General features: G+C 35.4%; 3 protein-coding genes across 3 annotated transcripts in view; 1 reads left to right on the forward strand and 2 right to left on the reverse strand.

The window, feature by feature from the left end:
• Positions 1-788: 788 nt before the first annotated feature.
• LOC118264643 (glutamate receptor ionotropic, delta-1) lies at positions 789-4,435 on the reverse strand. Its single transcript, XM_050705029.1, has 11 exons — positions 4,204-4,435; positions 3,967-4,133; positions 3,712-3,889; positions 3,385-3,577; positions 3,126-3,298; positions 2,379-2,617; positions 2,206-2,305; positions 1,944-2,131; positions 1,743-1,859; positions 1,483-1,649; positions 789-1,189 (listed from the first exon to the last, which is right to left on the reverse strand). Exons 1-11 carry the CDS (start codon positions 4,433-4,435, stop codon positions 955-957), a joined length of 1,989 nt encoding a protein of 662 aa, XP_050560986.1. The 3' UTR covers positions 789-954.
• On the reverse strand, positions 4,329-12,527 carry LOC118264639 (ionotropic receptor 75a). The gene is made up of 11 exons (XM_035577217.2): positions 12,386-12,527; positions 11,901-12,058; positions 11,443-11,611; positions 11,174-11,366; positions 8,006-8,178; positions 6,478-6,719; positions 6,033-6,132; positions 5,533-5,720; positions 5,345-5,452; positions 5,078-5,244; positions 4,329-4,900 (listed from the first exon to the last, which is right to left on the reverse strand). Exons 1-11 carry the CDS (start codon positions 12,525-12,527, stop codon positions 4,651-4,653), a joined length of 1,890 nt encoding a protein of 629 aa, XP_035433110.2. The 3' UTR covers positions 4,329-4,650.
• Positions 12,528-13,955: 1,428 nt separating this feature from the next.
• The window catches only part of LOC118264640 (putative inorganic phosphate cotransporter), a 55,003-nt gene continuing 44,787 nt past the window's right edge, over positions 13,956-24,171 (forward strand). Inside the window, exon 1 of the mRNA XM_035577218.2 lies at positions 13,956-14,229. Within this exon, the coding sequence (XP_035433111.1) occupies positions 14,088-14,229 (142 nt within the window). The 5' untranslated portion in view covers positions 13,956-14,087. The remainder of the gene's footprint in view (positions 14,230-24,171) is intronic.

Raw genomic sequence — 24,171 nt, forward strand, 5'->3', positions numbered from 1 at the left:
AAAGGAATGAATCAATTTGTGACGTCACTGTTTAAGAATGACGTGTTTTACCGAATGAGAAACGTTGTTCTATGGATTGTCCTGCAGGCCAGGGTCTTTCCCACTCGAGTATTTTTAGTTCGTACCTACTACAAATAATTGTATGTATCTTATGGAAAGACATAATTTATGCTTAATTGAAACTTTCTAATTGAAACTTTTGACAACAATTCTTTCTTCTTTCATTATTTCGTGTGGGAATTGAACCCGGCCGCGATATGTTGCGTGCGCGGTAGCCGGTTGCCAAGTCGCCACACGAACCGTGCAATCTATAGGTACATAGGTAAAACAGAAACAAATTAATTAAAATATTTCATTATACAAAATTACTGTCCCTATCTATAATGTACCATGTAAATAATTCATGTTACTTCGACCAGGAACCCAGTTAGCGACGCAGATGGCAAGCCAGTGGCCGGTGTTTATCTTAATTGCTATTTCACTGGTAGCTGCTCGTGCATCAATCCAGCTAGCGAGATCCAGTCGCGTTGCAGACTCGCAATAATCGATTCCCATGTAATTACCGGTTTTAAAGCCGATAACGGCGCAGTAATGTAGGTGCGACAGACTGCCTGGCTGCCTTTGGTCATGTTTCATTCCATAGATATGTATTAGTAAGGTTAGTGGTAGCTATAGGTGTTTTGTTTATGTACGAAGAAATAAGAAGAGATTGTTTGGTTTTGGTTTCATTTATTTGTGCTGTGAAAATTAGGCTAATAACTAACTAATAAAGCATAGATATAGAGGTAGGCCTACCGAAAAAACTGTAAACTATCGCAAAGTTTTTGTGAAAATCATCTATCGGTGAGGGATATCCCATTTGAATTAATAAGCATCGTTGCTGCACATTTTATGAAATACAAGACAATAATTCTAAACTAACAAAGCGCTTCTTAAAACAAACAATTTAACATTTCATTCAACTGCAGCTTGATTGCGAATTTTCATCTGTTTACGATGAACTAAAATTTCGACGCCAAGTAGAAGGAACGCTAGTATCATTCCGTAGAGCAACACCAAGCAGACAGGATGGAAATCAACCATATTGACGGAACCGAAGCTACCACCCATGACGGTGCAAGCCGGTTTCTTGGCGTAAATTAATCGGTTTTCCCTGTCACTCAAACCGTGTTCTTGAATCCTGATATACCTGTAATAAAAGGGTTGACATGTTAAGTATGTAGGTGGGTAAGTCAATGGCATGGCCACCTCAGTGAAGTTATTTGCATGTTGCAAAGACTTGCATGGTAATATTGCTATCTTATTACTATAGGGCGGTTTATTCAATCAGTAAGATGGCTAATGTCTTATATCAAATGAACCTAGTGTACCTAACAGTTTTTGTAGTACATTTTGTATTTAGATTTCGTCCTAGGTACATTGAACGCGCGATATATTTTAAAGTAATAAGTGAATAGAGGCATACATAAAATATTTTCTTACCCGACTTTAAATAATTCCCCATAAGGAGACAACCTTCGACTACATAACCAGGGATTACTATTTGGAATGTATTCAATTTCTTGAAGCCCACATTTTTCATGTTCTTGGAAAATTGCTGAAACAATTCTGTACCCAGTGCCTGTGTTCATATTAAAGGCAAATGGTCTCTGTGAAAATATATTGCGGACGTTAGACGAATATTTTGTGATTAGATACTCTAGATACAGAAGACAATTGATTGAGGTAATAATCATTATTACCTTTTGCATAATTCTTACTCCTTGTTCAATGTTCATGACATTAGTCAGCACACCTTTTGGTGCAATCTTTGTGTCGACTAGTGCTTTCTTTATTGGATCATCAGCTGTGTATGCACTCTGAGAACCATCAAAAACCCATTAAAGACGATGTAGGAAAAGAAAAAGAAGGATGGACAAAAGAAAAAATAATTAAAATACTACCGAAAAATAGAATTTGTTGAACGGCGCATGCTCTAGACCGAGTTCCAGTCTGGAATGCAGTAGATCAGATAGGGTTCGAATTTGATTAGATGTCGATTGAAGTAACACTACAATATTAGCAGAGTATGAAGTATACAAGAATACAAATGCTAAGAAAACCAGAAACATTACGAGACGTCCTAAAGTCCCTGAAAGAGAAAGAAGAAAAACCAATTAAAATATTTGTAGATCTGTTTGAATAAATTCAAAGTATGGTAGGTACCTTTCAGCTCATTAGAGCTCCCTTGTTGAGAGATAGCACTCAAAACAAATATAGTAATGTCACTCCATGTGGGAGGTAAGCATGTTTGGTCTATCTTTTGCTAAAACAATGAAATTGACAATTAAAGAACAAATAAAAATCCAAGACATCTCCATGTAGAATTTTTGGCTTACCTTATTATAGTATTTATATTTCTTTGCATCCCATCTCGTGTTGATGTATAGTATAGCAATTAATATAACAATGAATGCACCAGTACATAACCAGACACCAGTAGAAAATGGGAGAAGGAACAAATTGTTCTGGTACGACAAAGGTGGCTGTCTGAATACAAACTTTAATGTGATCGGTGTAGGATGGGTCAAATATTCCAAAATTGTCATACGTTCTTTTGTTATGAATGTTACGATTCCTAAAATGAATAAAAATTATGTGTGTTGAATTTGGTCATTTCTCAAGCAAGCAAATACTACTTTTAACTTGGGGAAACAATTATGATTTCGGTGACTCTCTTTACACATTAAGTTAAAACGATAACACGCATATAAATTCGGTCAAAAAGGACGCCTAAATTGATTGATAAAGATAAGTGTGGGAGAGCCATGCTTCGGCACGAATGGGCCGGCTCGACCGGAGTGATACCACGGCCTCACAGAAAACCGACGTGAAACAACGCTTGCGTTGTGTTTCGTTGTGTGAGTGAGGTTACCGGAGGCCCAATTCCCCCTTTCCCGAACATAAATTCCTAACTCCCAAAAAGCCGGCAACGCACTTGTAACGCCTTTGGTGTTTCAAGTGTCCATGGGCGGCGGCGATTGCTTACCATCAGGTAATACGTCTGCTCGATTGCCGGCTTGTTCCATAAAAAAAAAAAAAAAAAAATGAAAAGCAGCCTACTTTAAGAGATAAATATAATATACCACACAAATCAGCTTCACCACGGGAAATGTCACCGATCATTCCATTCCAAGATCCATTTATGAAATAACCCCAAGTATCAGAGAATATTACAACTTTAGTTGCATTAAGAAAGTCGAATAAGGGTACAATTGTACGAAAGCTGCTTTTGGCAGGGGTGTCTATAAAGATGTTGCTGAAAATGAAAAAGAAGACATAATTAACAAAATACAGCATGGTGATGCAGAAGAATTTAATCCAAAAAGAGATTCTGATAAATACCCAAGACCAAGTAAATCAGTTTTAGTGCTGTTGTCAGAAATGGCAACAGAGGTAATCAAAGATTCTCCCATAAAATCCTTTCGTCTCATCACGTTTGACTCAATTCTAGTCCTTGATTTGATAAAGCCAGTAGTAGGTGACCAGTTTCCGTAGTGTTCTATAATCCATTTCGTGTGGGGTTTTAATTTGTAAACTGCAAGAATATTAGTGGTTTTCAGAAATTTGTGGGTAAATACAAAAGCATATTCCCAGAAGAGGTACCTAGATGTAGGCAGATAAACACGAGTTAATGTTGTTACTGGATTAATATAGGGAATCTCTACTTACACGTGTGTAATGACACTTCGTCAGTATTATTTTCTTCAATGATAATTACTTCTGAATCAACCGAAATCCTAATATTGTCGAATTCTGGAGAAACTTTAAAAGTTTCATCTTTTATTATTAATGATTTTCCAAGAATCAACCATCTGTACGATTTTCTAAACTTGTGGTTTGCACTTGCCTTCAAAAAAATAGTTTTATATTAAGTTTTGACCTAAACTAATTAAATGATATTTGGATAATTAAAAAAAAACATACCCATCTAAGGAAAGCATTCGCATCTTCACAAGTTCTGTTCATTATGAATAATAGATCATTATTGGGATAATTATCATTTTCAATGGTTTCATTTGCCCGTAAATATCGAATATTCATCGGTCTATCTAGATTTGCTAGCATTTTAGCCAATTTCGCTTCTACAGGTGCTGTAAGTAATTTTTATATTTAATATAAAGTCAATAAACAATTATTCAAATGCCATTTTATATTACCTACCATATTTACTACGTTTGTTTGACTCCCAACACATTTTAGCAACAACTGAAGTAGGTTTATTAAATGACTTAGCAATATCTACAATAATTTGCAGTTTACTATTTGTATTGAGTGAAACACAAAAGTTCAAACAAATTATATTTAAGAAGAATGTTAGATACTTCATGGTGAAGGCAACAACGGTTTGTGATGTCACAGTGAAAATGACGTAAGAAGTGTGTGCTACTATCATTTATCCGGCTATTAAATCCAAGTTAATTGATGATGTTTCTTGTTAATTGGCTATAATGCACCGTTTGATTGCTAATAACAAGGGTTGTCCTACCATTTAAGTGTTTACAGAAGTCATTATTCATGATTCAGTGCTAACAGTAGGTTTAGCTTTAATTCAAATCGCTAATCGTTCTACATTAAGTGCATTTACGTCTAAAGAATTAACTTTTGCTATTAATCGTAATTTCCATCTTTCATGCATTTTAACTTTAGTAATACTTTTTCCCTTTTATGGACTAGTATTTCTAGACCAAGGAAGAATACAGCGACAATAGTTCCGTAAGACAGTATTAGGAATGCTGGATAACAGTCGACCATGCTGACGGATACGAAGTTGGATCCTCCTCCTGAACATTTCGGACGTTTCTCGTACATTAGGCGATTTTCTCTGTACTGCAATCCATGTTCTTGAATTCTTTTCGTGCTGTTAAAGAAAGACATGTATCAGAATAGTAAACGATGCAATCTTAAGATGAACGTTATATTATTTGTTTGACTATCAATTTGTTAATATGCATTTCAACTAATACCAGTCGTATGACTTTCAAAGTCAATAGATTTCAACTCCTCCTAAACTCTTTCATTTTCATTCGTATCTTACCCAATTTTGAACATTTCTCTGAATGGGGTATCTTTTCTAACAGCTAGCCAGGGGTCAATAACTTGCAAGTACTGGATCTCACGAAGACCGCACTTTTCTCCTTCATTGAAATATTTTCCTACAAACTTGTAACCAACTCCTGTTTCCATGTGAAATGCGAATAACCCCTGAAAAACCAAAATTAGTTTTTACACCTTTTAAAGAAACAAGCACTATGGGATTAATATTGATATCTTTTATTAATTGGATTAAGGGATTCAAAAGGACCTTGCGCATTTGTATAACTCCTTCATCCATAGTCATGAATCGAGGAGTGGTGCCTGGTGGGGCGACTTTCTTTTCATATATTGCCTTCCTTACTGGTTCAGTTGCAGTCTGTAAAATATACATGCTTTTTAAGCTTCATATACATATAACTCTAAGAACTCAAATTAATGAAGACAGAACAAACTTACCGAGAAATAATATCTATTGAAGACTGTATCATGGACGCCAAATTTGATTCTGGAGTGGAGTAAATCGTCCAGAGTTTTGATGTGAGAAGAACTGGATTGGAGGAGAGCGACGATATTGGCTGAGTAGGAGGTGTAGAGGAACATCAGAGCAAGGAATAATACCAGCATTACGATACGGCCTAATGATCCTGCAAATATGACAATAAAAGACGTGTTATACAAGCGTATAATGACTGCCTAGTGACGAGGGCTCCGGCTCGAAAAGCAGGAATAAAAACGGGGTGGTTTTTAGTCGGTAAAAGTCTGATACTAGTCACTGGATGATTTTTACATTCAAAAAAGAAAGTACCTATAAGATGGTCGCTTTAATAATAATGTTGGTGATATTTGTCTAGTTTTTTTCAAGGAAGTACAGAACAGTATTGTATCTGTATAATGTCCAAGTATACGTATACTTATATTTAAAGTGTTTAAAGTACCTACTTCAAAAACGTAATTACCCTTCAGCTCCGAAGGACTTCCTTGTTGACAAGCAGCTCCGAATATCAAAATGATAACATCAACGACATTAGCTCTTAGTACACCTGCGTCTTTTTCCCGCTAAAAAGTTTAAACAAATAAAATTAATTTAATATGTTTGGTATGTTTTTTTAATAAACATAACAATAATTGTGAATTAATTTTGATCTATGTTTAGTACTTGTAACATAAATTATTTGTTTTGTAATATTGTATATTTTACTACAGGTCAAGTGCCTGAGACAAATATATAAATAAATAAAAACATCTTTGCTGTTTTACTGAAACTGCCCAAAGAAAATAACTATGTACATTAAAATGTTCCTAAATTGTTTGTCTGAGAATATTTAATTATACCTACATATGTAGCTACCTCTAGCTTTAGCTTCAAACTAACGACACAAGCATTGATATTAACCCACTAACCGTTTCAATAGTATGTTTCGTTTTCTTCCACTCCCATTTAGCAACCAGTAGGAGTACGAGGTATATTACGAAGACCAAACCAACAGTACAATACCACACAGTAGTATTAAACGGTAGTAGGAACAAATTGTTCTCATACGATAGCTTCGGTTGTTGGAACACGAATTTGGATCGAGTTGGCGTTGGACTCGCAATATAGTCTACTATCGACACTCTCTCAAATGTGAAGAACATGGGGGACCCTGTGGATGGAAAAGAGGAATGTACATAAATAAGAGACAACGTCACGCCTTTTATTCCCGAAGGGTTAGGCAGTAGTGCACATTACGGCACTTAATGCCGCTATACAATACAATGTACATTCACTTTGCACTATTTATGTTATAAGTCCCATGGAATAGGGGGTAGGCCTATTGCCATATACTAGGCACAATTCCAGACTCCGTGTTACTACTGAGAAATTTTCGAAAAACCGAAAAAAGCCCAGTAATACTTTGCCCGACCAGGAAATCGAGCCCGAAACCTCTTGTCCGGCAGTCGCACTTGCGACGAGGCAGACATAAGCGAAAATAATTTTGTTATACTTTGACGCTTAAATAGCGAAACCAATTTTGATTAATTTCGATTAGCAGGGTGATGTCTCAAATACATAATTGATTGAATAAAAAAAAACTTTGAGCACACGAACTTTAAACATGAGAGAACTAAGTTCCGGAATACAATTAGCTATTGTAATCGAAACTTGAAGTGAACAAGTTTCTTACACTGAATCCAATTCTAACTGCTCTAAATAAGAATAGAAGGTCATTCTTTTGTGCGGTCCAAAAATACCCAGAGAAAAAAAAAAGAACTCAGTCATCGTTCGTTCGGAGACCGTTACATACAATGATTAGCTCATCATCAATCAATTGCTTTGCAACCTAATTGGTGAATGGCAAAATGCTATTAGTGGCTATTCTTGCAGTGTTGTTCATCTTCTTTAAGTAATTGCTTATTATGTCACCAGTTAGGAGTTGTTTTGTTGCCAATTTGTCTTAAAAAATGTATGATTTGTGTTACTAATATGGTTTAGTTTTTGTTATTACTTGTTTAGCCGTATTTGGATTGTATGCTTGTTGTCCAGATTTAGTTTGGAGGTATTATCTTCATGATTATTGATGACTTATGACTCGGAGCTTTTTGTTAGTGCAAAGCTATTATCGCCAGTGTTTTAGACACTGGCGATAATAGCTTTGCACTGCCAAATCATTAAAAATTATGCATATTCCATTATTGGTCCATTTGGTATGGGATAATCAGAATGAAGTGACTGATGTCCAAATACTCAAACACCACTTCAATTTTAAGACACTCTCGAAAGTATTTCTGTCACTACAATTTCTTTGTAAAATGACAGAGATAGCACAATATTCAAGTACAACTTTCAATTGAGTAGCATTTCAGTGTTCGGGGGTAAAAGTGAAAAACAATGACTTTACCAAATGGTGTTCAAAGGGACAAGGGCATTTGGAAGTATATCTATACTTACCTCCAATTTCAACTTCACCTCTTACCAAATAACCAGTCATTCCATTCCAGGTGCCATTGACCTTATAGCCCCATGTCTCAGCAAAGATATATTTCCTTCTAGCATTAAGGAAGTCCAACAAATGGTTTGTCGTGGGGAAATTCACCTTCGTAATCGTATCAATGTGATCGTCTCTGCAATCATTTTGCAATACGTTCTTAAAGATAGGGCAAGTGACCCGGTTGTGGCCATCGACCCCTTTGTGGCCACTTGGGCCTTCAAATATTTATAACTAAGGCATGGACAAATAAATTACTCTGTGATGTACAGTATTTAAAATATTGAATATTGGAGACACTGATACCGTTGGCAGCTTTGATGTGTCAAACTTCACTTCGATGCAATAAGTCATTCTTTTTAGTTGAGGGTGAAATTGTTAAGATCTTAACAAAAAGGCTAAGGCGAGCGGGTGAGGATTTGGTTTTTATTTTTTTAATCATTGCTTATTGTTTGGATGTTTATGTTAATACTACATGAAGAATATATTGTCTAAGTGGAACTAAAGTTATTTTGTCACCATATGTTTCTGAAGTGGGATTATTAGAAGGTGGCCACTAATGGAGACAAAATTATGAATTTCTCCATCTTTGGCCACACGGCTGGCCAAAACTTTTGTACATAAACGCTCCACTTCTAGTCATTTATCGTAATTTATTTATTATTTTTCCTTGGCTTTACATATCAACAAATACATATTTTTCATTTTCAGAGATGCAATAAATTGCCTTCACACAAAGGGAGGTCAGTTTACTTTGCAGCTTTTACCGACGTCATATAAATGTTGATCTCTTTATTTGTAAGTTAAATTCAAGTGAAGTAATAATATTTCATATTTTCCAGACTAAATGAAAACCATTGTTTCTAAAATGTCAAATTTAATTAATAAATTTTGATTACTTTTATTGTATTTATTGATGGCCAGAACTGGCACACGACCGTGGCCAGAAATGGCACGAATCTGGCCAAAAATGGCACAAACTCCCTTTTTTTTTCTTTTTTATACAGTTATTTTTCTATTGGACGTTCTTTAAAAAAGGGTTTTCTTAGGCAAGATTAATACATGTTAAATCACTTTTTACAAGAAATATGTTCGTGATAACAAAAACTATAAGTTAAGAAAGCCTCAAAGTCGACAAAATTCTTAAAGTGGCCACAACCGGGTCACTTACGATAATTATAAAAATCTCCCAACTAGTTGTTTGTCTAACAATAGTGAACGTGTATTTTTTCATCGTAACGTTTTGTAACAAAATTCCCAGTCTGTCCGTATGATGTATTCTATGCAGTATCTGAATTATTTATGTTTAATACGACCTACATACGTCATTATGTTTAACTAGCTTGTTAAGAAACGCTGATTTTAATATGATTATTTCTTGAGAGATCGTGATAAGTTTCTCAGGAGATTATCAATTGGGTGTCTAAGGCTTTTCTTAAACAAATAAATGGAAATTAGTAGCTAACAAGAATGGAGTCACATTTTTTATATGAAGTATGAAATACGTTGTATACCAGGGCGGGTCAATAAGTCCGTGACTTTTTTTATTTCTTGTTATTTAATTAAAAAGGCAACACTGCTCCTGTCAACAGGCATCTATCAGTTGACTTCTGGCAAAATTTGAAGAAGCTGCGGCTTTAGGTTTGTCTTTGAGAGCCATTGATTGAGCAGACTACCGCGTAATTTAAAGAAAATGGAAAGAAGTGATTTTCGTGTGCTCATTAAGCATTATTTTTTTGAGAAAAAAACCATCACGCAAACCAAGGCTAAGCTTGATAAATATTGTGAGGACTGTGGACCATCAATTTCAATGGTAAAAAAGTGGTTCACAGTATTTCGTTGTGGCCTAAGGAGCACGGAAGATGCTGAACGTTCTGGACGCCCAATTGACGTCTCTACACCCGAAATCATTGAAAAAATCCAAGATATGGTGTTGGCCGATCGGAGATTGAAAGTGAGAGAGATTGTGGAAGCCATAGGCATCTCATATGGCTCAGTGGTTACAATTTTAAATTATCACTTGGCTATGAGAAAGCATTCCGTAAGATGGGTGCCGCGATTGCTTACTATCGACCACAAACGCAAACGTGTGACAACTTCGCAAGCGTGTTTGGCGTTGTTCAACCGTAATATGGACGAGTTTTTGCATCGTTTCATAACCGTGGACGAAACATGGATCCACTACAACACACCGCCACCCAAAACAGTGGGTTTCTCGTGGTGAATCGGCCCCAAAGAAGACCAAGGTGGGTTTGTCAGCCTATAAAGTCATGGCGACCGTTTTTTGGGATGCACGCGGCGTTATCCATGTGGACTACCTTCAAAAAGGTAAAACAATAAATGGTGAATATTTTGACAACTTATTGGGTCAATTTAATGTGAGTTTAAAAAAAAAAACGACCGCTTTTGACCAAGAAGAAAGTTCTTTTTCACAGGACAATGCAAGGGTGCACACTTGTGCAGTTTCATTGTAGAAAATTCAAGAATTGGGCTACGAATTGCTACCTCATCCACCCTATTCTCCGGATTTAGCCCCAAGTGACTATTTCCTGTTCCCAAACTTAAAGAAGTGGCTTGGTGAAAAGAGATATGAGTCCAAATATGAAATCATTTCACAAACTAATGCTCATTTTGATGACTTCGAGAAATCATATTTTTGGAAGGGATAAAAAAATAGGAGAATCTTTGGACAAAAGGTGTGGATGTCCAAGGAGAGTATGTTGAAAAATAAAATTAAAAAATATCCGAAATCCTGTATTTTATTAAAAAAGTCACGGACTTATTGATCCGCCCTCGTATTTATCATCATTTTCAACCAAAATACGTCCAGAGTTTTACTAGCGACAGCAGGCTTGGGGCTTAGGTCACTAAGCTTACATTTTACAGGCTGATTCCATTATTAAAACATTTTTGTGCAATAAAGAACCAGTATCCTATTTGATCGTATGCAGAAGCGTAATTTCGAAACTATCATTACCCTATATTTGCATGTCCTACATAGTGTATGTTTTATCTATCACATTCACACGAAAATGATCTTTAAAACCTGCTACCGTTTTAATTAATTTAAAAGTTTCCTACAGATGCGAGATAATCTATTCTTTGTGAAGAAGTAACGGTGTGACACTTACAATCCATCAGATAAGTGGTTGATGCTATTGTTATTTGTTAACACATAACAAATGCTTATTTCATATTCATTTATATCGAGTCGTCTTAGAGATGTAGGCACGACAAATCGATTGGATTTTTGGAATCGATTTTTGCTGTCCCACGATCCATAGTATTCTATGTTCCAAGTATTGTTTGGGCTTATCTTGTAAACTGAAATAAAACTTCAGTCAGATAAAATAATGTTAAGATTTCGTTAATTTCAATTTGATCTTTATATTGTACTTACTAAAGTGCATTTCATATGCATCATCAACACTTCGTAACACCAAAACTTCGGAGTCAATCAGCACATCTACCTTAGCTATGGCCTCTGGCACTATATCCTCGTTGACAGTTCCCGGATCTCCGAATAGAATCCAGCGGAATGGGGCACGGAAGAAACTTCTTGTACTATTCTGTATTTTTACCAAAAAAAAAAAAACATTCATATTCTACTGATTTATTTCGTTACGGTATTCATGTTTCTTGGACGCGCCGAACTTCAATGTACGGGTGTTTCCATGGCTGTATAATTCGCCAGTACTTTGTATAATTAACAGGGCAATAAAGGTTTAGGTTTGGCTATTCTAATTTTTTTGCTTAATCTTAGGTTATTTACCGAAATTATCAATGGAGACATCAGGCGCTTCACTATCTAACTTATCTTTAACATACTTATAAATACTTAACTATAAAAAAACAAACCATTTCAAAATATTCTTCAATATCAGGACAATTGAGATCAGCCACAAATACAATAAGCTGTTCTTCATAAAATTGCATGTAATCGTCTGTCAAACCGGCATTAGCACAGAATTGAATATTTTCTTTCATTAGTGCCGAGGACAATTGAATTATTTTAGCTGTAACGTTTAAGAAAATTAAGGGTATATAATATGTAGTATACTAATTGATTGGGTCAGGACCCACTCACGAATAACCTTATTCTGATAGGTCGTAGTCAAGACATCTTTGGGAACTACTGATGAGGATACGGTGCCTTTTGAGTATGCTCAAGCTGACCACAGGACTGGTTTTAATGAGGAAAGAATCCCACTTTTCATAGTCATATTCCACACGTCTTGTGAAGATTTTTCCTCCATCATACATCGGGTCGCTATTTAAAACTGAAGGGAAGGCTGGAAGAGGCTGAAGACCTTCAACTAAGTTTTCAATAATGTTTTACTTACTAGGAGTCCAACAGAGTTTACCAATCACAGAAGATGGTCTATTAGCAGATTGGATGACGTCAACAATCATGGCGGCTTGATCTGTTTCTCCATTTATTGGTAAAAAGAGGAACGCAAGGAATATACATATTATTTTCTTCATAGCTGCTTCGAACTGGTGGTACTACGGAAGAAATACTGACACAAAATCATTTATGGTTCTATATGGTATCAGGTAAGGTAGCCTATTACCATTATTTGTCTTTCAAATTGATCTTTATTGTATTTGCAATGTTATTTTCTGCAAAATTGTTCTTCGGTTTGCAATAGGGGCAATTTTTAGCAAACTATGTTTGCGAATCCAATTTCGCATTGTAAATGTCATTGTGAGTATGTACTATCTATCTATATCTACTACTACTATCAATATTTGTATGTATGTTTGTTACTTAACTCTTTCTATTCCACCTTGGAGTTCATTATAGATTAATTTATTCTTCTATCATAAGAATAAATGCATAGTCTTAAGTGAAGAAAATTTCCAATCCATAGTAGATTTATTAAAAGCTCATAATAACTAACACATCGGTCGAGTTGCAGCAAGCATCACTATCAAACAAATCTTGCGTTCAATTAATTCAGAATGGAATTTTTTCTAGTCATTTACAGGTATTAGAGTAGTAGTTCATTCATCTTGGGTCGAGCTCGAGTCAGTATGGCACGCGTAATCGCTAATCGCTAATCGTACGTATCTAATTGTTATCTATGTCAAGTTTATCCGTATTGTTTGTTTACAAGTGATAGGGAATAGTATTTTTCCGTAACTACAATAGTAAACATCAGGATTTGTAGGATTTAAAGTGTTATTCTCATCATTTTTGTAAAATTGTAGTCAAGTTGTCGCAAGTGTGGCTTACTTATGACCATGCTTATAAATTAAATTGCATTGAGATGGTAACAATTTCTGGTAATATTTTACCGGGACACCAGTCCAGGTTGGATGCGCGACCAGTAAAATTTTATACAGCCGTACGACCTGATCACGACGCCATATTGGTCGCGCAACCAAGCGGATACCAGGAGAGTAAGTCTTTATAGAACTGTACACATTTAGTTGGTAGCAGCGACTGGTTGCGCCGCCATGATGTCCGGGGAAATATTAGAGACTTTTTTTTATTGATAGGTTTGAGTCTACATAGCCCAAGATAGTGGTTGAAATAGTATCTACCTATCTAAAATTACAAGCAGACCGTGGCATACATAGATACTGTCCTAGTTAATATTTATCTGCTTATATGTACATATACAGGCAAAAATTTGAATTGGATACAGATACTAGTACTTTCTATACTCTAATACTTTCTATGTAGAAACAATTATTTCTTTAACTAAGGAAAGTACCCAATTAATATGTTTGACTAATGTGTAAATAAACGGACATTAATGAAAGTTATTTTCCAGAGAATTCCTGCTATTTCTAGTAATGTTTATATGTGAATGGCCCATATCTACAGTCGAGTAGACACTTCATTGTTATCAGTATACATATTAATATTAATTTATTAATTGCATAATGTACTAGGGCTGGCCAGTACTCAGTAGGACACCGTCAAGTGCGTACATTTCTAATGTGACTTTTTTGACATAAGTATTTAGGGTACAAAATCGAGTGAGTTTCTGTAGTGAGTGAGTTCTGAGTGTAGGTAATTAAAAAAAGGAAAAAATGTTAAACACACAGTTGTTTTCTAAAGTGTTCCTTACGAGAAGTTCATTAGATTCAGTTTCGTTGAGTAAGGAGGGCGAATCTGCATCAGAATGGACACCACTGTTGAAGAAATCTACCAATGTCCCGCTTTCTACGAGAGGTTTGTGCCTGCTTTTGTTTTTTTATTTTGGATATTTCCTACCATTATGTGTGACTATTGTAAGGCCTCGGCCTCGAATTTTGCGGGCAGCGGGGCGGCGGCGGCGGCGGCGCGGGAGCGGGGCGGCGGCGGCGGACCCGTTCTCGAAACTAGCGGGCAGATCGCGCGGCACTACAGCGGTGTAGTGTTGTGTTCGTGGTTGTGTTGTCGAGATATTTGTTTTTATTAGCGAACGAAATCTTTTTGATTCAAATTTATTCCTAACGCTCGATTTACTGTGGGCAAAAGAAGAAGACCTACTATAGGGCAAGGAAAATAAATGGCGAGTTTTATCGAAATTATGAAGAACAGAGACAAAATCCCGACAAATTCTACGACTACACTAGAATGAGTGTAGAAACTTTTGACTATATTCTTGAAACTATCAAGAGTGATTTCAGTTTTTGCTTTAGTCTTCAATATTCAGTTCGTTTTTTATTTCTTCCCATTATTGGTTAATTTTTCTTCTATTTATATGGTTCACATCTTTGCTGTTCCGTATGGGTGTCCTCTCAAAGATTGCCGAAATCATTTGCTCTTGCACGTCCGAGGACATTTTGATACGTCACAAAAAAAATGTAGGTACACAACACTATACTACAATGCAGACGCGCAACGCAGGCGGTCACCGCTTGACTGGAGTGCACCGCTCGTTGCCCGCTCCCGCGCCGCTCCGCCGCCGCTGTGTTCGAAAACCGGTCCATTTGATTATACGCATAAGATCCTGCCGCTCCCGCGCCGCCGCCGCCGCCGCCCCGCTGCCCGCAAAATTCGAGGCCGAGGCCTAACACGGGTTTCTCCGTCCAAATTGGGTTATGAAGCCAGAAGTTATATGATATGGCTAATGGGATTGTACGCAATCAACCACAATTTAATGTACACCGAAATGTATGGATTATGCAATCTTTTGATGTCTAATCTTCATTAGCTAGTCTGCATTTTATGTGCAATTTTTTTATTTTATTTTATATGTTTATACTGAACGTTATATGGGGCTATCCTATTTTAGCCTTGTTTGTCGCTGTATCAAATCTCATCGAAGAGAGGATAGCCCGTTAGGAGTAAAAGGGTAACAAACAATGAAATTAGTATTAGAAGGACATAATATCATACAGGAATGTTTTAAAAAAGTAAAATATATTTTAAACTATTGTAATTAATATGATTTTGAAGGATGCACAAGGTAATGAAGTAGTAAGATGTACAGTTAAATAATAATTTGTACCTATTACAGTTTTAACCATTTGGTTTCCATGGAGTCTACCAACCCGGTCACGAAGTCACGACTCTGAGGCATGAAAATAAGCAAATTTGAGCTGAATTTTTATGGAAAATATTTTGCTGGGCTTAAGATGCTAATGAAGTAACTAGGTGGCAACTATTTGGTGTGATTTTTAATAATTAACAAGTAACAGAGCGTTTAACTAGTTTCCACTCACTGTCGTGATGATTTGTGTTAAAAATAGCATTGATCAAATCTGCTATAAAAAGTATTGTACCTATTGTGCCTTTGCCTTCGATTGCTTACCTTTAGGATGTACCAAGCGTTGTTTTTTAAAATCATCCAATGACTTCTCACGCCTTGGGTGAGGCAAGAGGGAGTGTCAGACTCTTACTGACTAAAAACCACCCCGTCCCTACTCCTGCTTTTCGAGCCAGAGCCCCGGTAAACCCGCTAGGTAGTCCGCATCTCCGGAATGTACTAAGGGTAATGTTATGTTACGTACAGTTAAAATATAAACATAAGTAGGCTATGACCCATGAAGCAAATACAAAGAGGAGATGTCATAACTGGATTTCCTATCAACACAATGGGTGACATTTAACGGGGAGCGTGGGACGTCATAAACCACGCCCTTTATTTTACATGTAGCGGTCCTATACCACAAAAACTTTGCCAATTGTCCACATTTTGATGTGCCACTTTCTGAGCGCCTACAACCTGTCTATACTTTTTTACTTATAATATTATTGGGCAGGGCCTATTTTGTATCACATTATAGCATCTCCTCTTTATATCTTGGTATGAATAGTTTTGCAAAGAAAAAACTACCAAACCGGAAATTGTTTGGTATACTTATGCAGTTGCATAGGTACTATTTTCTTAACCAAATTACCTAATATTTTTTACTGAATTTAACCTTTTATTTTTGTAAGCAAATGTTAAAACGGAATTGCAAATTAAAATATTTAGCTAAATCACTCCTAAGCGCGTAAGTAAATGGAAATATATGTAGGTATCCTTCTATGTACAAAAGTGGGTCAACACAAAAAGTTCCACTCTTAAAGGTAAAGATAGTATGTGTGGTATCTCCAGTACTTGAAATGTAAGTACCTACATTTATACATCATTTTGTAGGAGAAATAGGTCACCTCTGTCCATTGCTACCGTTTGCTCGTATATACATAGAGGTACATAATAGGATGTACCTATTATTATGTTTACTAATGCATGAAAATGCATTTAATTCCTTACGAAGATTTTTATGGTATAATTGAGCTGGTCGGTGGAGCTGGCGGGTCACCTGACGGTAAGCAATCGCAAATGGAACAAGCAACAAGCAATCGTAAGCAATTGGACACCTGAAACACCGTGTTAAATGATAAATGATAATAAATGATATTTATTTCTGTAAATAGGTTATAAAATAACACTTTTACACGTCAATATTTCAAATAGCTAGATGAGGCCGCCGGTTATAATTGCCTTTTGGGGATTAGAAATTTGAGAATTGTTGGGGAATCGGAGACTCATACGACGAAACACAATGTAAGCGTTGTTTCACGTTCGTTTCCTGAGAGACCGTGGTACAACTCCGGTCTCGTCGAGCTCACTTTTGACAATTCTTAGACCCTAAACAAAGACTAGTACAGCACAAATAATGTTACATTAGGTACGAAAAATACTTGACTAAGTGCACATCGCATTTGTCTACCCCTTCCGTGAATATCAATCATGAGTTTACGATACGCATTTAAGATTATGACGCATAGTAACAGACTCAGAAACTATGAGGAAGAGTTAGTATTCAATCTGTACTATCTAGCTGTCTGTTGTTGTGCGTGTAATACACATAATATTATTATGTACCTAGTACCTACATATGTGCGTATTTAGTGTTACCCCACACTAGGGTTTTCGCCTGTCTCGTATGTGCGTTTACAAACATACAATTTCAGTTACACATGCTTGAAACAGTAATATGTGGATCACACAAAGAGTTGCTCCGTGCGGGAAACGAACCCCCTACACGTTGCGCGGCAACCTGTTGTCCAGCCACTGTACGAACCGTGCAGTTGTATATGATACTATGATTGCCCCCTGCATCATGCGCGTGGAATTTAGAAAATTGATTTGGTGCCAATTTTGTAGAAATATGGAAATAAAAAGTCACCTATGTTACTTCCTGAAAAGTAAGTTTTTCGATGTAAAACAAAATGTTTTTTAATTTATCCCGAAGTAACGGAAACTGTACACAAACAAACTAATAATCCAACAATTACTCTTTATTATATTAGTTTTAGTATTTATAGATGCACTTATTGCACGTGTTATGCACTTATCTCTAAGCGTTCCTATAAAATGATACTTAGTTGCACTTCTATGTTTACATATTGCAAATACAGTCTGCATCGAACGATTTCTTGTCAATACGATTAACAATGTTATCGTTTTATTAATACATTATTAATAAAGTAAACATTAGATATACCCGCGTTAATATGTTATTATTGCACTTGAATATTGGTGGTTATTTGTTTCTTGAATTCTTTGTTTTATTTGTGATAGCGGCTTAAGTTATCTTTGTAATGTAAATTTTTCCGCTAGGAATTATCCTATACGACTCTACAGCTTCTTAAGTAAATTAACTAGAAAATTACAGTTTATTCAAGTATGTCAATGGAGAAAAGCTCTACTAGTTTCGAGTCACAGAGGGACTCTTCATCATGAGAAGCGTGTGCGACCGAGCGGCTACGTAGCTGATGTAGGCCTTTTCTCCATTAATATACGTGAGTAAACCCTTATTTTCTAGTTAATTTAGTATGTCTCACGATAGTTTTTATAAAAATATAACTTCTTAACTCAGGCAAAAATAAACTGGTGTGATTCCAAATTAAATTATTATGTAGTTTCACTTTTAAATCGCACAAGTTCATGCTACTCGTACATATAAAATATATGAGATGCAGACAGGAATTAGGCAATCAAAATATTCCTATACCTAATAACAATAGATAAAATTCTAGTCGTGTTCGCCTAACAGGAAAAATAGCCAAATTCGTTTCCGTTTTTCCGGTGTGAATGTTCGCTGTCAATGTAAAAAAGGCCTTAACTCGTTTTGTTAAGCTTTTTACTTCCTTATTCTAGAAAAATCTATTGACAACTTCAAAATAAAAGTGGATCACTCAAAAAGTTTGTTACTCGGGTAACATCAGCAAAACAGAAAACAATCATATGTTTTTTATTCTTTAATGGCAACCGAGTCTCCATTACTGTGTTGTCGACTATACTGCCACTACTGCCAATGTCGAATGGTAACAGCAGATTAATAAACCGTCGAACTCAAATTTTCTGATAGTTGTTAGTAAACTGAAAGGAGAAAACATTTGGGTTAGTAATCATACATCGTAAATCTATATAGGGGCAACTACCCAATTGCTAGCACTGCACCAAATTATCAGCACTCTGAATAAATCGACCAATTCTAAGGTTTTCACTTACTAATTTGGGTTTCCACACTTATAAATAAATAAATGTATGTTTTTGGAATCCTGCTATTGGGAAAATCATACTTTGAGACCTCAAATTGATGGAAATTATGTAAACAAACATTTGTGTCTTGCAGTTTCTTCTGTTTTTGCCAGTTTCTTGTGATCGCCGTTAAGGTCACGTGTTTACATTTTATGATATATCGTATCTTTTACAAATTTAATATTGAAACTAATGATTTCTCTGATATTTGAGATAATTTTTGATGATAATCTGAAGAATAGAATTTGAGGTTTTGGTGATTAATTGGTAAAATAGGTAGTGCTGATAAATGGATCGAATATTTTGTAAATTCTAAATTATCAGCACTGGTGATGATAAATGGAAAAAAGTACATAAATACTAATTTCATATTTTTTAATGTAAATTATGTTTATTTTATGCAAAGAATTGATTTTGCTTTGTAAAAGTAGTTTATACCATCAAAATCCAAATGTTAGCATGGTGCTGATAATTGGATCAGAAGCATGCTGATAAATTGGTTTCCCTAGAATATCATCATCTCTTCTTATTTCTTTCTATTTATTTTTTCTCTTCTTATTTTTTGTTTTATTACCAGTATTATTAGCAGAGATTTTGTAGATGGTATGCAAGCTACGACAACTTTAGAGATTATTTTAGTAGTGCGCAATTGGTATGTCTTGATAATCAACAATATTTACTAACACCAGTCAGATTACAGGACATTTTAATTACTGAAAAACCATCTGAACGGAAAGGTGTTAAAAAAAAGAGATTTACTTGGCCATCGTACGTAGGTAATCGTGCAATAGACCATCGTAATTCATTGTTATGAAATAGACTAAACAATTTAATACGAGAAATGTCAACAAAAGTAGGTATACTTGTGTTTTCATGCGATGGCCAAGTCAATCTATTTTATTTAAAACGTAAAATTAATGTAATATTGATATGATAACAATTTACATTATAACTTAAGACAGAAGGTCTCTTAAGTAGGGACTAAATAAAATAACCGACTTGGTATTACTTACATGGATCTCACATTTTTTTACGGTACATAATAAACTGATGAGGTGCGCGACTTGGATTTTTTTACAGAATGTTTTTGATGGTATCTCACTTCTTTTTGTAGATTCAATTATTTCATTAAACAATAAAATGTAACTGCATCAATAACTTTGTAATCTCATACATTTATATGGGTTTACAAAGTTATTGGTGTGATGAAATTGTAACTGTATCAATAACTTTGTAACCCCATAATTTTTTATAGGATTACAAAGTTATTGATGCAGTTGATGTATCTAAAAAACTGGACTGAATTTACAAAGTATTTGATTTTTCCCCTGATTTAGGTACTAAATACTAATTTTATGCAAAAACAGCTTCTATGTCTGTTAAAAGTGCTTTATACTTTTGATGATCAGTCAGTCAGTGACAAAATTTCGAAACTTTAACATGTTATAATTCTTAAAGTAATGGTTAAAATTTAATGAAAATTCAAAAATACCATGTTTGTATAATGCCTGCTTAGTATTTGAAAATTCAGGCTTCTTGTTTTATCCACAATGAAGTTATAGGCGGTCGAAATTGGCCTGAATGGCTTCGAGAAAAGGATGGTACGGCCGAGACGCTTTATTTTGCTCGACTTATACAGATAAAAGTATTATTAGTTTATAAGTAATTATTTTGTTACCTACTTACTAACTATGTAAAAAATAAATTAAAACAGGTTTTAATAATGTAACTAAATTTTTTTAATGCAATTCCTAACAGTGATAGTGAGGTGCTGATAATTGGGTTGCTCTATGCTAGTAATTGGTGGAGATGGTGCCAGTAAATGGTGACAGACCCATTTTTTATTCTTACTTGTCTAAATAATCTTGGATAGAGGTCAATCATGTTTTTCTTTTATTATTGTCTTCCTTATTAAATATTATAACTATAAAATTTACCTTAACGGGTGAAAGCCTTTTTTTCACAATAATAAATTGACTTAAATTAGGACTAACTCTTAAAGTGCTGATAATTGGGTAGTTTACCCTATCTAAAACCTATTCTTAGTTATAATGCTTTATCATAAAAAGATATTCTCTCGAATATAATAATATCTTTACCAGGGCAATAAATGTAAGATGGGGTACTCTATTTTTATACAGTAGGTAATAGGACGTCATAACTTAGTAAGAGGTGTTTAAAAAAGGAACGGTATAGGTAGATTTCGTTCAATTTGAATCATCTAGCATTCTTCCTTTTTAAACACCTCTTACTATGTTATGAAATCCTGGTACTTATAACTGTTATAAAAATTACAAGTTTCTTATTTAAACTGAACAAAACCGTTTCAAAACTGAGTACCCAAATATTACATACATTTTATGAAATGTTTTTATTGTTAGGTAACTGTTCGAACGAGTTGACGACAACCAAATTAGGTAAAATAGGAAGGTGGTAAAATAGAATGACACACTCGCGTGCAAGCACGAGTTTCTTACCCGCAAATTGACGAATAAGTCATATTTAGGCATCCGACGAACCAGTTGACAAGCATGGGGATCATCTATGGACAAAATTCTGCTGGAACTGTGGATTACTTACCTAGCGGATTTACCAGGGCTCCGGCTCGAAAAGCAGGAGTAGGAACGGGGTGGTTTTGAGTCAGTAAGTCTCTGACTCATTCTGACTTCGCCCAAGGCGGGAGAAAACATTGGACGATATTCCCTCCTTAAAAAGATTTATTTACTAAACACTTAAAGATCAAGATGATGACAATAACCTGTATGTTCTACTCAACGCACGTACAACAACGTGACATTTATTCCGAACATTAAAAAAGAATAGACACAATAAAGAGCTAGAAAAACCTAAACGAGTTGCGTATTTGATAAAAAAAGGGTAATGACACCGGAACTAGAATACTTCCTTATGTTTTTCCAGGAACTAGATATAAAACTTATATTAACTACTTATTGTAAACTTTATAGAAACTATTGTATGAATACTTGTTGTTGTTTTTTATGTAGGCAAGTTTTATCTAGTTAAGCTTTGGCACTTTTAACTTTATTTTATGGAACACGCCACTGGAAGCACCAGAGGCTTTACAAGTGCGTTGCCGGCCTTTTGGGGTTACGAATTTAAGGGTTGTTGGGGAATCGGGGATTGGGAAGGAGTAGAACAACGCAACCGTTGTTTCACGTCGGTTTTCGGTGATTTAATTTTACTCTAGTTTTCTTTTTTATAATTTCAGTGATTTCATTAAAGTAATTGTATTAAAGTATACAGTCTTAATCTATAAATTAATTATTGTCTATGTATAAAAGCATTAATTGGATAACAATATATATTATTATATATTGGATAAAATCGGTAGAACAACTTATAAGAAATGACACTACACTTACTTACTTATAATATTTGAGTAGTGAGCTAGTGGTGTGCAGTGGTTGGGTAAATCGTTGATCGCAAGTTGCGTTTGCGACCGAGACGAAACACATTTGGCATGGATTGCGCGGGCCGGCTTGCAAGATATCCGTATTTTTGTTTATTTTTTATATCATTACACTTGTAAGATAATTGAATTGTAGGATTGAATTTTATACTATTGCTCTGTAAACATCAAACTTAAAAGATACAAGGAATTGATGAGGCATTTGGATGATGTGTCCCAAGGATACGAATAAAATTACTCATTTAGTTAAATAGGATAGGAAAACCGACAATATCCTCTGTGGAGTAGAAAATAAATAAGTACATAAGTAAGCTAATAATGGTCTCCGGAGCTGCGGACTACCTAGCGGGTAATGGGGCTTCGGCTCGAAAAGCAAGAGTAGGAAGCGGGTGGTTTTTAGTCAGTAAGAATGTCTTCTCGCCTCGCCCAAGGCGGGAGAAGCCACTGGGTGATTTTCCCCCTCAAAAAAAGTAGGTACCTAATAATGTAAACTTCCCATATTTAGTAGATATTCATTTTAGACGTGAAGAGTAGTATCAATCACATTACCTAGTTGTTTTATTCATTAACATTAATATTAGAATAAATTATTTATAGATGGGGTTGCCGCAATATCTAAATTCTATTTAAAATATTTATCGCAAAAAGGCGGGTATTGTAGTCGTTATTATAAAAACGGACAGTACTTAACTACTTATTTGAATTACGAACGTTTCAATCTCTACTATAGCGTGGCGAGGGACGATAGCGCCGTTTTAAATTTAGAATGAGGAAATACTTTTTATAATGGTACTGGTAATCGACAATTTAGTGCACTTTTTTTAAAATAGTTTACGATAAAATATTCGAGTTTGAATATCATATCGATTAATTTGTTACAAGTGCAACTAGCGACGATTTTATTCCTGAGTAATATTTTCAAATCCCATAGGGTAAATATGTGTACTTCTTATTGTTGATTTTGGGTAAAATTGGTTTCAGATTCAATCTGCATAAGTTACTTTATGACTGTTTCGTTGGTCGAGTGGTTGCAATCTGGAACTCGAGGGTTCCATTCCCGGGTCGGGCAAAGTATTACTGGGCTTTTTCCGTTTTTCGAAAATCTATACTATACTAATATTATAAAGCTGAAGAGTTTGTTTGTTTGTTTGTTTGAACGCGCTAATCTCCGGAACTACTGGTCCGATTTGAATAATTCTTTTTATGTTGGATAGTCCATTTATCGAGGAAGGCTATAGGCTATAAAACATCACACTATGACTAATAGGAGCCGAGCAGAGCGGGTGAAACCGCGCGGAAGTAGCTAGTAAGCCCAATATATGACAAGCTCACCCCCTATTACATGGGACTTATAACACAAATGGTGAAAAGTGAGTGTACATTGTACTTGTACAGACGCATTACGTGCCATAATGTGCACCTCTGCACTTCAAGGATAAAAGGCGTGACGATACTTTATGTCTTTGAGAAATAAAAAGCTTAAACATATCCTTAGGTTGATCTTGAGATGTTTTGAATAGCAGTTAAGTTTCAACATCAACAGGCTTTGACTGCCCCACTGATGAAGTGATGACAAATGTTTTCTACACGGCTGAGGCGGCGGCTGATTAGTTAGTATGTGAGCACTTAATCATTAAGGCAATGACATACAATTTATTATTATTTAAATCCTTTAAGTTCGCATTACAAGGATATTAATATTATGGTGGCCACATGTCGC

Source organism: Spodoptera frugiperda, chromosome 26 (genome assembly GCF_023101765.2).
Source record: "Spodoptera frugiperda isolate SF20-4 chromosome 26, AGI-APGP_CSIRO_Sfru_2.0, whole genome shotgun sequence".
Taxonomy (NCBI): domain Eukaryota; kingdom Metazoa; phylum Arthropoda; class Insecta; order Lepidoptera; family Noctuidae; genus Spodoptera; species Spodoptera frugiperda.